The sequence below is a fragment of the Mustela erminea genome, chromosome 1 (genome assembly GCF_009829155.1).
Source record: "Mustela erminea isolate mMusErm1 chromosome 1, mMusErm1.Pri, whole genome shotgun sequence".
Taxonomy (NCBI): domain Eukaryota; kingdom Metazoa; phylum Chordata; class Mammalia; order Carnivora; family Mustelidae; genus Mustela; species Mustela erminea.
The window spans coordinates 35,399,264-35,412,767 of record NC_045614.1 but is presented as its reverse complement, the minus strand read 5'-3'; the positions used below and the strand labels follow the sequence as shown (position 1 = coordinate 35,412,767).

The following is a 13,504-nucleotide window of genomic DNA, read 5'->3' as shown; positions in this document are numbered from 1 at the left end:
ATAGCCATTTGTATGTCTTCATTGGAGAAGCGTCTGTTCATGTCTTCTGCCCATTTTTTGACATGATTATCTGTTTTGTGTGTGTTGAGTTTGGGAAGTTCTTTATAGATCCTGGATATCAGCCTTTAGTCTGCACTGTCATTTGCAAATATCTTCTCCCATTCTGTGGGATACCTCTTTGTTTTGTCAACAGTTTCCTTTGCTGTGCAGGTTTTGATCCCAAAAGTTCATTTTCGCTTTTGTTTCCTTTGCCTTCGGAGACATATCTTGAAAGAAGTTGCTGTGACTGATATCGAAGAGGCTACTGCCTATGTTCTCCTCTATGATTCTGATGGATTCCTGTCTTACGTTGAGGTCTTTTATCCATTTCAAGTTTATCCTTGTGTACGGTGTAAGAGAATGGTTGAGTTTCATTCTTCTACATGTAGCTGTCCAATTTTCCCAGCACCATTTATTGAAGAGACTGTCTTTTTTCCATTGTATACTGGCTGTTTTTAACTACACGACTAAGAGAAACCACCTTAGTAACCCTAGGTCCCGTGTGTATGCATATGTGAGAGAGAGTGTGTCTGTGTCATAGTGTGTATGTGTGAGTGTGTATATGTTCCCCTGGAGCTCCAGATGGTTACAGAACATTTTCTTTAATTTATTTGGGCAACATTCCTCTAAAAGAACAGATTTCAGGGGCATTGGGTGGCTCAGTCATTAAGCATCTGCCTTTGGCTCAGGTCATGATCCCAGGGTCCTGGGATGGAACCCTGCGTGGGATCCTGGCTCAGCAGAAAGCCTGCTTCTCCCTCTCCCACTCCCCTCACTTGTGTTTCCTCTCTTACTATGTCTTTCTCTGTCAAATAAATAAATAAAATCTTAAAAAAATAAAAAGAACAGATTTCACATGCTTCTCTTACTGTCTTTAGTTTTTCTTTTGATTATTATATCTCTCAGAACTTAAGGGTGGCAATAAGGGAAGTCATACAAGGGTAAAGCAGAGACTTTCACAAATATGTGTGTTTAAATTAGGATAGCACTTACTTGAACCTGGGATGAAAGACTCCCTTGGAAAGCAAAAAGTTCAAGACGGCAGAAGGGTCAGGAACATCTGGAACCAAAACTTAGTAGGAGAGAGAGCCAAGACTCTGTGGATAGGTAGAGGAACTAACTGTCATTCCCAGACTGTCAAGGAGATGCCAAGTTAGTGACCTGCTAAAAGGAGGTTATGGTAGATTTTTGAGGATGGGCTGCAGGGTTGGATTCACCCCCTGAGAATGAGGTCACTAACTAGCTCAGCTGCTCACTGGACATTTATTGTGGGGTGTCTTGTGTAGGGGTGGTGGTCCCCAAGACCACTCTGCCATAGAACTCTGCAAAGAACTCTGCCGTTCTAGCCACCCTGCTCTGCAGTCAGCTCCAGAATGTTCCTCATCGCCCCACTCCCCTCCTCCATATGCCTCTGCACATCTCTGTTTCTCTACTTATTTGTATTCATCTTCGCAGATCCTTACCTACACCACAGAAGGGACTTTGTCAGCCTTGCTTGCTGCTGCGTTGGCAGCAAAGTGCTTGGCAGATGCATTAGGTGCCCTAGAAACATTTGTCGTATGCATGAATAAGTGCAACAGCACATCCTGGATGTCCGCTTTGCACAGTCTCCTAGGGAGCTGGTGATGGGGAGCTTTAAGGGCAGGACAAAAAGTCTGCAGTGGGCAAATCCACCGACACCATAGCTTGACAGCCCCGGAGGTGAACACAACAGAGAATTCTAGAAAGGGCACTAACGGTATTAGGTATGCCCGAAGATACTTTCTTCCTTCTGCTGTAGTAAAAGAACTTTAAGAGTCATAGCTCTTAAATGCTTGAATCACGTTTCCTCAGTAGCCCAAACCTCTAGGTTTTAAATGAATTACCTGTGGAAGGACGATGAACATGCATGTTCTCAGGGCTCATTAGGAACTATAATGTCATTGTATTTTTAACTGAATGTGCCGAGGAAAGACATTTTTTAATTCATTTCTCCCCCACCACCACCACCCCTGGTTTGTCACCCACTACATGAAAGGCTTTAAATCTTCATTTGCTCAGCAAAGTTGGAGCGAGCGCTGCCTGGGTGCTGCTGACTCTGCTGGACCCTGGGAAACAGAGATGATGAGAAATAGCCATTGTTCTCCAGGGGCTCACAGAACAGCGGTCAGCTGCTGGCAGCAATTACAGGGAGAGGGGTGTGAAGGACAGCACGAGGATCTGTTGTAGGTGTGTCGGAATTTGTTCACCTGGGGACAGCTGGTTATACTTGCACAGTAGAAAGGAGAATATATGTGTGCTGGAGTGGTACATTGGGAACCTCTGCTTTGGGAAGCCTTCTCAAGCCACAGAGGTCAGCGACATGTTCCAGAAAGCTGGTGTCCAGTAAGCAAAGGAAGCTCCCCAGAAGAGAAGACATTTAAATGAGCAACAATTACTGATCCTTTGATCAAGAAATGGTATCTTTGAGCCCCCTCAGATTCAGTGTGACCTTGAAAGTTACTTAATTCTCATCGAGGACATGGTTTAGGCATCTGGAGGCAGAGCTCGTATGGATGAACAGCTTATAACATGATCATTTTGTAAAGTTATTAACATCTTTCCTGTAACTCATGCCTGTTGTCTGTGAACACAAGATATTCACATTAGACTTAATAACAACAACAAAAAGTACCACCTTGCACAAAAACTACCAAGTATGTGTTCCTGACAAAATTCATTTCAGCAAGAATTGGATGAAAAGACGAAAGCCACAGGGAAGCTGAAAATGACTAAAAATTCACAGATTTCTCAAGTGTGTCTCAGTTATACTCTATATTATTAATTTCTGAAAACACAGACACCATGAATTGCCAATATGCATCTTTATTTAGTATTTAAGCTGATGAAAAGATTTGATGGGTGCTGCTAATAAATAATTCACTAGTGCATCTGAGAATGGTTTGTCCCCCTGGCTGGCTTTAAAAACTGTGAGTGTTGATGATATTAGTTCCTGGAATAAAACAAAAATATTTCTAAAATTTTTAACCTGCTAAAACGTTTTTGAAGGTACTTGTAAATTTGTCAGGGTTTTGTGCATATGGCTCAAAGGATACTTGATTTTAGGCATCTTAATTTTTTTAATTGCTTAACAAACAACCTTAAAATAACATTAATTGGTGGCAAAAGAAAAGAAAACAAATTTTCTGTACAGTGTGGTTTTGAACTGAGGAAGTAGGTGGCAGTAGGAAGCTGGCTGACTATAAGGTAAACAGCAGAATGTTTTCTTTGACTTGTGTTTAATTTATTTTAAAAATTTGTACATGTTTAGAAAGCTGGGGAGCTAACCTCAGCTTGCCCCAGGGCCTGCCATTTTCTATTATTACACCTGCTCAGACTGACACATTTTCCCTGTGTAGCCTTTATAGCCATTCACTGGATGGCATCTGGAATAAGGTACGTTCAGTCTCCAAGCTGGGCTGGTTCTCCCTTTTAGATGGTACAACACAGGGGCGCCTGGGTGGCTCAGAGGGTTAAAGCCTCTGCCTTCGGCTCAGGTCATGAACCCAGAGTCCTGGGATCGAGCCCCACATTGGGCTCTCTGTTCAGCAGGGAGACTGCTTCCTCCTCTCTCTGTGCCTGCCTCTCTGCTTACTTGTGATCTCTGTCTGTCAAATAAATAAATAAATAAATAAAATTTTAAAAAAGATTTAAAAAAATAAATTAAAAAATTAGATGGTACAACACAGATTTTATAACACATTTCCCTTAGAGATCTTACAACATGAATCTAATCATGCTTCAGTCCTGCTCAAAAAAGTGTTTGGAGTCTTTCTTTGTATGGTAATAAGTAGTTATAATGGTGAATATAAGCCAAATGCTGTGTTAGTGCACAATTAAAATGGCATTCATGTTTAGAAAATTCAGGTCTCATGGTAAGCTTGGTTGATATAGGCTTCAGTTTTGAAGTGACCCAGGTATCCCCTGACAAATGAATAGATAAACCAAGTGTGGTATGTACATGCAGTGGAAGGTTGTTCAGCCTTGAAAAAAAGGGAGGATCTGCCAAGGTGTGGATGAGGCTTGAGGACAATGTGCTAAGTGAAATTAGCCAGTTACAAAAAGATAAGTATATGCATGATTCCATTTCTGTGAGGTCCCTAGACACATCAGAAGCCTAGTGACAGAAAGTAGAATGGTCGGATCAGGGAAGGGGAACACGGAGAGTTGTTACTTGATGGGTATGGCATCTCAGCTTTGCAGCATGAAAATGTTCTGGAGTTTTTCTGGTGACGTTGTGAATAGATTGGAGACTGCCAAAGTGTACACTTAAAAAAAGATTTAGATTTAATAGTACGCATTTAATAGTACATGTATTTTAAAAAAGAAGACAATTTTAAAGTACCTGGGATAATATCTTGTATATGCATGCACCCAGAATTTTTTTTCCATTTTAGGGTTTCTCCTTACTATTAATCATTGATTGAGTCAATATCTATTGTTGACTCCGTGCAGAGGCTATAGAGGTCCAGTTGGTGCCCCCATGCCCAGGACAGACAGTGTGCCTCTTTCATGTGGCTTACGTTGCAAGCTTGTATCGATGGCCTAGAAAATCCCTAAAAATACAAATCTATTTTGCAGTGAGTGACTTATCAGCTTTACACTAGCTCAAATAAAATACATTTGGATTAAAAAAAAAAGTAAACATGTAATAAGATAAATCTTAGAGCATTTGAAAAAATTGGAAAATTGTTTTTCCACTCTCAGGGTAGGACCAGCCTTCTTAAAGTCTGACCTAAAGCTAGAAGCCATAAAAGAAAAGAGTGACATTATTATTACCAGATTCCATGTGGCAGAATTAACAGACACATGGATGAAAGGCAAATGTTAAAGGAGAAAAATATTGCAATTTATATGAGATGAAGAGCTAACTTCGACGTGTAAAAATGCTTCTTATAACTCAGAAAGAAGACTGAAATCACAACAGAGAAATGGGCAAAATTCAGAGAAAAGGAAATAACAAATGTCTCTTAATAAAGAATATTGAATAAAGCTCAAATTCATTAATAGTAAGAGCAGTTCCAATCAAAGATCTATATGAGATACCCACTCTTACCTGGCGTACTGGTAAAGATTGAGATAGCTGATGGTTGTGCATAGAAAAACAATTTCTCTGATACTGAGTTGCGGGCTGGGAAACTAGGGAGAGCTTCTACCAAGAATAATAAAATGATTTTTTATTATTTAAAATTTCCACACCCCTTTTTTGCTCCACTCTGGGTAATTTATCCTACAGATTTTCAATCACATGTATAACGCACATACAGAGATAGAAAAGGTTGCGTTTTAAGTAATGTCAAAGGATTGGAAACCAAATGGCTATTGTTTAAGAGACAGGCTGAATGAATTATGATATATTCACGTAAGGTATTAGGTGATCACGTATAAGAATAAGATCACTCTATTTGTGTTGCCGATGAAGGCTTTATAAAATCATATAAGTAAAGAAATAGGGGCACCTGGGTGGCTCAGTGGGTTAAAGCCTCTGCCTTCAGCTCAGGTCATAATCTCAGGGTCCTGGGATCGAGTCCCGCATTGGGCTCTCTGCTCCGCAGGGAGCCTGCTTCCCCCTCTCTGCCTGCCTCTCTGCCTACTTGTGATCTCTGTCAGGTGAATAAATAAAATCTTTTAAAAAAAATCATTTAAGTAAAGAAATAAGGTATAGAACCAAGTTTGTTTTTTTTAAAAAAGGCAGATGGAGACTATGCATATACCTGTCATTGAATCAGTGAGTATGATGTGTGTGTGTATGTATGTATGTATGTATGAATGATGGCTGCTGTAGGATGAGCCGCCAGGAGCCGTGTGGCTGGGGAGCCCGGGGAAGGGAGACTCTTGCATGCCTTGGGAAGTTTATATCATGGACATACATTATCTAGGCAGAAAAAATCAATATTAAAAAAAATATTCAATCTTACCCATTTTGTATGTTTCTCTATGTGTAGAGACCTGGATTCAAACTAGGATTTAGGAAAGTTTATAAATATACATAAAATAAGTGAAGACAACATGAATTTCATTTCCAGGAGTTCTTCAGTCAATACTGGAACAAAGAAAGCTCTCTTAGTGTTCACCACAGTGGGACTTTGTTCTAGGGAATTGGTTAGATGGTGCGAAATTTCAGGGTTGAGAAATTTGGGGGTGGACCGAGAGGTAGGGTAGAACGAAAGTGTAACAAGAAATTTGTTGCTCCCTGCATGCTGGCAAAGCGAAGTGAGGCAGTGGTTACTGCACCATAGGATCCAGAAGGTAGAACCTCTGGTGGGTCTCTGGTGGTTGCTAAAGCCAGAGGAGAGGATGCTTCTGCAAGACAGAAAGAGAGGGGACCCTAGCTTTTCCCTTTCTCCCACCTCTCATCTCCTACCACTGCTTCCAGTTGGCTGAACTGAGCTGGAAGCCATCCAGCCCAGAAGCCTTGGAAACTCAGTCTACAAGTGTCAGCTCCCCAGATACCCAGAGTAGGGAGAGGGAAAAGCCAGAAATGGATCTGAGGGCAAAGACGCAGAGCTGGAACAATGAACGAAAATATTGCCAAGGGAGAATGATGGCTAGACCAGAAGGTGGAGCCGAGAATGAAACTCATGCCCAGCACCGAGCCATGGACGCATAGCAGTACTGAGTTACAGCACAGGCTGAGTTCTGTCTAGGTGTGAGCCTTCCAGGGTCCTATCAAGCCCCCATTCATGATGACTTCCCCTTGCCCCACTTCACACAATGCCAGCACGCTGTGACAGATGCCATTCGTAAAAGTTGGTTGAAAAGAATGAATGAGTGAGTGAATTTCAAGCAGCAGGAAAAATGAAGTCAGGGCATAACATCAGGGAGACTCTGGATATTGTTCTTTATGGTTTATGCCTTCAGGACAAACTGTTTAGTTTGAACTGTGCCGTTCCCTAACTCTACCGTGTAGGACTTTCATCTTCCTGGCTTGCCACAGTTTCCATTAGATACTCCATAATTGTCGTTTCCAGATTATAGGTTTGGACTGATGAATGTAATAACTATTTTATTCTAGCATAATAAGGAAAACATGGTCATTATAAACTCTCACAATTGTGTTTACCTTTTACTTAAATGGAGCTTGTTTGTATTAATGATTGTGGCTCATACTGCAGTGTAGCTCAGCTAATAGGGACATGATGATTTACAAAAAGATTAACGTTTTTAGACCAGACTGAAAATATTTTTGTTTTCCTGATAATGGTCTTTCCTGGTGTCTGGAGGAAAGTTGAGCAGTTCCTTCTAATGAATAGCAGTGGAAATTAAAATAATTGTGCTTTTCTCTTTTTCCCTTCAAAAAACCTACCTGAACGTAAAGACATGACTTGCTATTTTTAAGGTTTCATTAATCCAGCAAAATAAATGTTCTTTTACTGCTTTGGTGTAATTTTGTTGTACTTGATCCCATTTAGGCTGCAGATCAAATTAAGAAGCTCTACAATCTCTTCCTGAAAATTGATGCAACTCAAGTGGAAGTGAATCCCTTTGGTGAAACCCCAGAAGGACAAGGTAACCAAAAAAAGAAAGAGAAAAAAACAAACAAAAAAACCACCAGCAAGAACAACAGTAACACATGAATATGATTATTTATGCAAACTATTAATTAAATTGGACAAAAGACTGTAGCAGCAGCTTTGCATTCATTTCATTAATTTACTTTCGGCCGTGGTCTCAGACACTCCCGTCCTGCGGTTAAACACGTCAGCCCTGGAGTTGGTTTGCGTCGCCATGCCAGGCCTCAGGGGAAGCGCCTTCTTATTTTATTTAGAAACATTCATCCACCGACACTCCCTTGTTTTTCCAGGGCCTTTCTTGCTTATACTGAGGTAAAATCCTGGGTAGCAACAGAAGTCTTTGCATTGGAGTGTAATGAATGCACCTGCTTCTAGGGAGTTGGAAATGCTTGAAAGCTGGTATTCGATAAGTTCCTATTATTTTGATAGTAAAAGCTTGTGAATCTATGTGTGTTTGGTGGTAGAGGGTGGGGTATCAGGTGGTTAGGACTGGGATACATGGAATGGAAGTTGCACGGACCTTATCTTTTTTAGCAAATTCACCCCCAGTGTCTTGTATGCTGTCTAGCATGTTGTGGGCCATCAGTGAATACAAATTTACCATTGGGTAAATTGGGTGATCTGCTCTGTGCAAGTACAACCAAGTTGCAGGCCAAAGCGGGCACAGTATGGTGCTTTACAAAGGGGGCTGAGTTCAGATTCTGGACCTGCCGTATCCTGGCCTCAGACCTGGGCTAAGCCTTAGAGTTTGGTTTTTGTTTTGTTTTTAATCCAGAAGAGTGGTAAAAATGATAACTGTCTTGTAGAGTGAAGTGACTGGTGTTTGTGTATACATTCAATGTCAGGCACAAAACAGACCAGTCCCTGACATTAATAAGATATAGGTCCTGTTCTCAGGTAATCCAGGAAGAACACCCAACAAAAAAATGTTTAGGACCAGAGGACTTCCCAGGTGAATCCTATCAAACCTTTAAATAATAGTTAATACCTATTTGTCTCAAACTATTCCAAAAGTTAGAAAGGGAAGGAAGGTTTCCAAATTTATTCTGTGAGGCCCAACACTACCTTGACACAAAAAATTATGATGAAGTTACCACCAAAAAAAACCAAATTACAGGCTAATATCGCTGATGAACATAGATGCAAAAATCCTCAATAAAATACCAGAAAATCAAATTCAATAATATATTAAAAAAATCATTCACCATGATCAGGTGGGATTTATTCCTGGGACAGAAGAGTAGTTCAATATTTGTAAATTAAGTAGTATGATACATCACATCAATAAGAGAAAGGATAGAAACCTTAAGATCATTTCAATAGATGCAGAAAAAGTATTTGACAAAGTACAACATCCACTTATGATAAAAACCCTCAACAAACTAGGTTTAAAGGGAACATATCTCAACATAATAAGATCATCTCTGAGAAACCCATAGCTAATAGCATACTCAGTGGTGGAAGATTGAGAGCTTTACCTCTAAGATCAGGAACAAGACAAGGATGTCCTCTCACCAGTTTTATTCAACAGAGTACTGGAAGTCCTAGCCACAGCAATGAGGCAAAAATAAAGGAAATCCAGATTGGAAAGGAAGAAGCAAAACTTTCACTATTTGCAGATGACATGATGCTACACATAGAAAACCCAAATACGACTCCACCAAAAAACTGCTAGAACTGATAAAGGAATTCAGTAAAGTAGCAGGACATGAAATCAATATAGAGAACTCCATTGCATTCCTATACACTGATAATGAAATGGCAAAAAGAGAAATTAAGAAAATAATTTCATTTATAATTGCACCAAATAGTAAAATACTTAGGAATGATTTAACCAACAAGGTGAAAGGTCCTGTACTCAAAAAAACCTACAAAACATTGTTGAAAGAAGTTGAAGATGATACAAATAAATGGAAAAAAATATTCATTCCATGTTCATGAATTGGGATAACAAATATTGTTAAAATGTCCATATACCCAAAACAATCTACAGATATAATGCAATCCCTATTAAAATACCAACAGCATTTTTCACAGAACTATAACAAATATTTCTAAAATTTGTATGGAGAAACAAAAGTCCTTAAATAGTCAAAGCAATCTTGAAAAAGAACAAACTGGAAGTAATCACAATCCCAGATTTCCAGATATAACCCAAAGCTATAGTAAACAAAACAATATGGCACTTGCACAGAAATAAATACACAGATCGATGGAACAGAAACCCATGATTATACAGTCAATTTATGACAAAGGAGGTAAGAAAATGCAATGGGAAGACAGTTTTTTCAACAAATGATGTTGGGAAAACCAGACAACTTCTATGCAAAAGAATGAAACTGGACCACAGTCTTACACCTTATACCAAAATAAGCTTGAAATGGATTAAAAATCCAAATGTGATATCTGAAATCATAAAAATCCTAAAAAAGAGCCCTTGAAGTCATTTATCTAACATTGGCTGTAGCAACATTTTTCTAGATATGTCTCGAAGCAAGGGAAACAAAAGCTAAAATAAACTATTGGGACTATATCAAAATAAAAAGCTTTTATACAGCAAGGGAAACCATCAACCAAACAAAAAGACAACGAATGAATGGGAGAAGATATTTATAAATGGTATATCTGATGAGGGGTTAATATCCAAAATATATAAAGTACTTATACAGCTCAACACCAATTAATAATGGGCAGAAGACATGAATAGACATTTTTCTAAAGAAGACATACAGATGGCCAACGGGCACATGGAAATATGTTAAACATATCTTCATCAGGGAAACAAATCAAAACCCCAAGGAGATACCACTTCATACTTGTCAGAATGGCTAAAATAAAAAACATGAGAAACAAATGTTTGTAAGGATGTGGAAGAAAACCCCTGTGCACTGTTGGTGGGAGCGTAAGCTGGTACAACCACCATGGAAAACAATGGAGGTTATTCAAAAAATTAAAAATAGAATTAGCATATGACCCAGGAATTCCATAGCTGGATATTTATTTACCCAAAGAGAATGAAAGCACTAATTCAAAAATATATGTGCACCCTTACATTCATTGCTGTATTATTCATGATAATCAAGATATATGGAAGCAACCCATGTACCCATCTATAAATGAGTGGATAAAGAAGTGGTCTGTACACACACACACACACACAGTGAAATATGACTCAGTCATAAAAATGAAATCTTACCATTTGCAGCAACATGAATGGATCTAGAGTGTATCATACTACGTAAAATAAGGCAGACTAAGACAAATACCATATGATATCACTCATATGTGGAAATTAAGATAGAAAACAAATAAACAACAACAAAAAGGGGACAAACAAAATAGACACTTAAATACAGAGGACAAACTGGTGGTTGCCAGAGGGGAGGTCAGTGTATGTGTGTGTGAGGGTGGTGATACCTGAAACAGGTGAAGGGGATTGAGAGTCTGCTCACTGTGATGAGCACTGAGTAATGCATAGAACTCACCTGATTGTATTGTACACCTGAAACTAAAATAACACTGTATGTTAGCTGTACTGAAAGTACATAATGGGGACAATAATAAGAGTACCTACCTTAGAAGATTGTTGTGAGAATAATTAATGTTCCTACAACAAGGCTTGGCAGATGGTAAGAGGTACAAAAGCATTAGCTATGATTATATTATTATTTCTTATCCTTCTGAAAATCAAATAAGATAATGGACATTGAAAGTAAAAACAAAAAAAAAAAGTAAAACTCCATACAAAAATTAAGGCTTTGCTTAAAATTATAATCGTTATAATTGCATTGGAACGAATGAAAGACAGTCCTGGTCTTCTTCCATGAGTCTTGTGGCATTTCTGATGGAGGCCCCTGTATTTGTCTAATAAATTCTCCATTTTCATGTAAAAACAGTTAAATTAGGGGCAACTAGGTGGCTCAGTCCGTTAAGCATCTGCCTTCAGCTCAGGTCATGATCTCAGGGGTCTGGGATCAAGCCCCATGTGAGGCTCCTTACTCACTGGGGAGTCTGCTTCCCCTTCTCCCTGCTGGTACTCTTGCTCCCTCGCATACGCTCTCTCAAATGAATAAATTTAAAAAATTGAAAAATTAATTTTTAAAATTTAAACTAGATGATAGCTCTAAAAAAAGGGAGTATTCCAGAAAAGGTATGGATTTCAATCTATTTGTCTATTTTTTGTTTTTTGTTATTTTTTTAAATTTTAGGTTAGGACCGACGAATAGTAATGTTTAGGAAGCCATTGAAAATAATATATTTCATGGTTTGCACACGTGACCACCAGATAAATATCTGTGGTAGGTTATTTATAAGCAAACTACCTTTTATTCATAAATATTTTTAAAAATTCTGTTTGACTATAAAATCATTAGTACTTTATATAGAGAAGAAGTGAAGTGGAAGAAAACTGTTTTGAATTCATATGACACATACTGTGATAAGCTTTTATATATATTCTTTCTTATTACTTGTAGCAATCCCCAAAAGTGTAGAGTTATTGTCTCCATTTTATAGAGGATTAAAAATTAATGTGACTCTTCCATAGGCATCCCATTACTGGAGCTGGGATTTGAACCTGTGTCTCTCTCAGTACAGTGTGTGTTGATTTTTATATGCAAGACTGCTATTTTACCTTTTTTCTCTTAAACTAGTAATTTATTTTTATCAGCGTGACCTATACGTAGTTTCCAGCTAAGTAGAAATTAGTCAGAATTCATGCTGCATCGAGTGGCTGTTAATTAAATCCAAGAAACAAAAGGGAGAGAAGTTGAGTATAAGTTCTTCAAAGTCATGGTTTGCTTTTCAAACTAGTATTCACAAGTGACCTGATTATTTCGTATCTAAAAAGGAAATTCAGCCAAAGAATTGGTTAAAAGTCAGGCTGTAAAACTACTTTCATTCAAACCTTTGGTAAATTGTCAGTCACAGACAGCAGTCTGATGCAGGCAATAAGGGTGCAAGAAACTTTTCCTAGAATGTATTTGTAAAACCTCATGAAATCAGAAGTTTTCTTTTTAATTATCAAGAGAAAGGAAAATTCTTGAGCTTTTTTGAAGGAATCATCATAAAATACATTCTGTGTATTTGTTTCATTAAAGCATAAGTCTTATGTGATATTTTTAAGAACAAAATTATCTTTAGCTATTAATTTGTTCATTGTACCATAAAAGTTCAGCTATTGAATTATAATCACAATTAAATGAGTGTGTTGGTTTATAACTCTAATGAGCAGTAGTCAATTAAACCCAATTAGGAAACAGTGATTAATGATCAAATGTATAAATTGATCTTCATCATTGTCACAATCCCCTAAAGCAATCCTTTATTTAGAAGCTGTAAAAGAAGTTATTTATATCCTAACAGTATTAATAATCTTAATATTTATAATGTGAATATTTAATTTTTTTCCATTTAGATCAGTAAGAGCAGAACATAGAACATTTCACATTAAAATTTGATTTAATAATGACTTAATTTAGAAGTTTAAGGAGCTTGGCATCACACTAAACATTTTTTTACTTTATGGGGGCGCCTGGGTGGCTCAATGGGTTAAGCCTCTGCCTTCGGCTCAGGTCATGATCCCAGGGTCCTGGGATTGAGGCCCGCAACGGGCTCTCTGTTCAGTGGGAGCCTGCTTGCCTTCCTCTCTCTCTGCCTGTCTCTCTGCCTACTTGTGATCTCTGTCAAATAAATAAATAAAATCTTTTAAAAAATAAACATTTTTACTTTAAACTTCTCTATTGCAAAGCTTCTTTTTAAGAAAGTTTCTTCTGTCTTCCTTTGGTTAATGAGGAATATTTTTTTAAAAAAATCCACGTGACTGGTCGTATAGTTGCACAACAGATAATACTTAGTTGGATGAAAAACAATGATCTTGATAACGTCTATGCTGCTTGGTCACCTATGGGAAATTTTTAATACAGCGAAACAAA

At 38.1% G+C, this 13,504-nt stretch overlaps 1 protein-coding gene across 2 annotated transcripts in view; it reads left to right on the top strand.

Annotated features, from left to right (window-relative positions):
- SUCLG2 (succinate-CoA ligase GDP-forming subunit beta) overlaps positions 1 to 13,504 on the top strand; it is a 266,471-nt gene that overhangs the window by 143,099 nt on the left and 109,868 nt on the right. For both annotated transcript variants that reach the window (XM_032324636.1, XM_032324626.1), the window contains exon 7: positions 7,470 to 7,566. In XM_032324636.1, the coding sequence (XP_032180527.1) occupies positions 7,470 to 7,566 (97 nt within the window). The remainder of the gene's footprint in view (positions 1 to 7,469; positions 7,567 to 13,504) is intronic.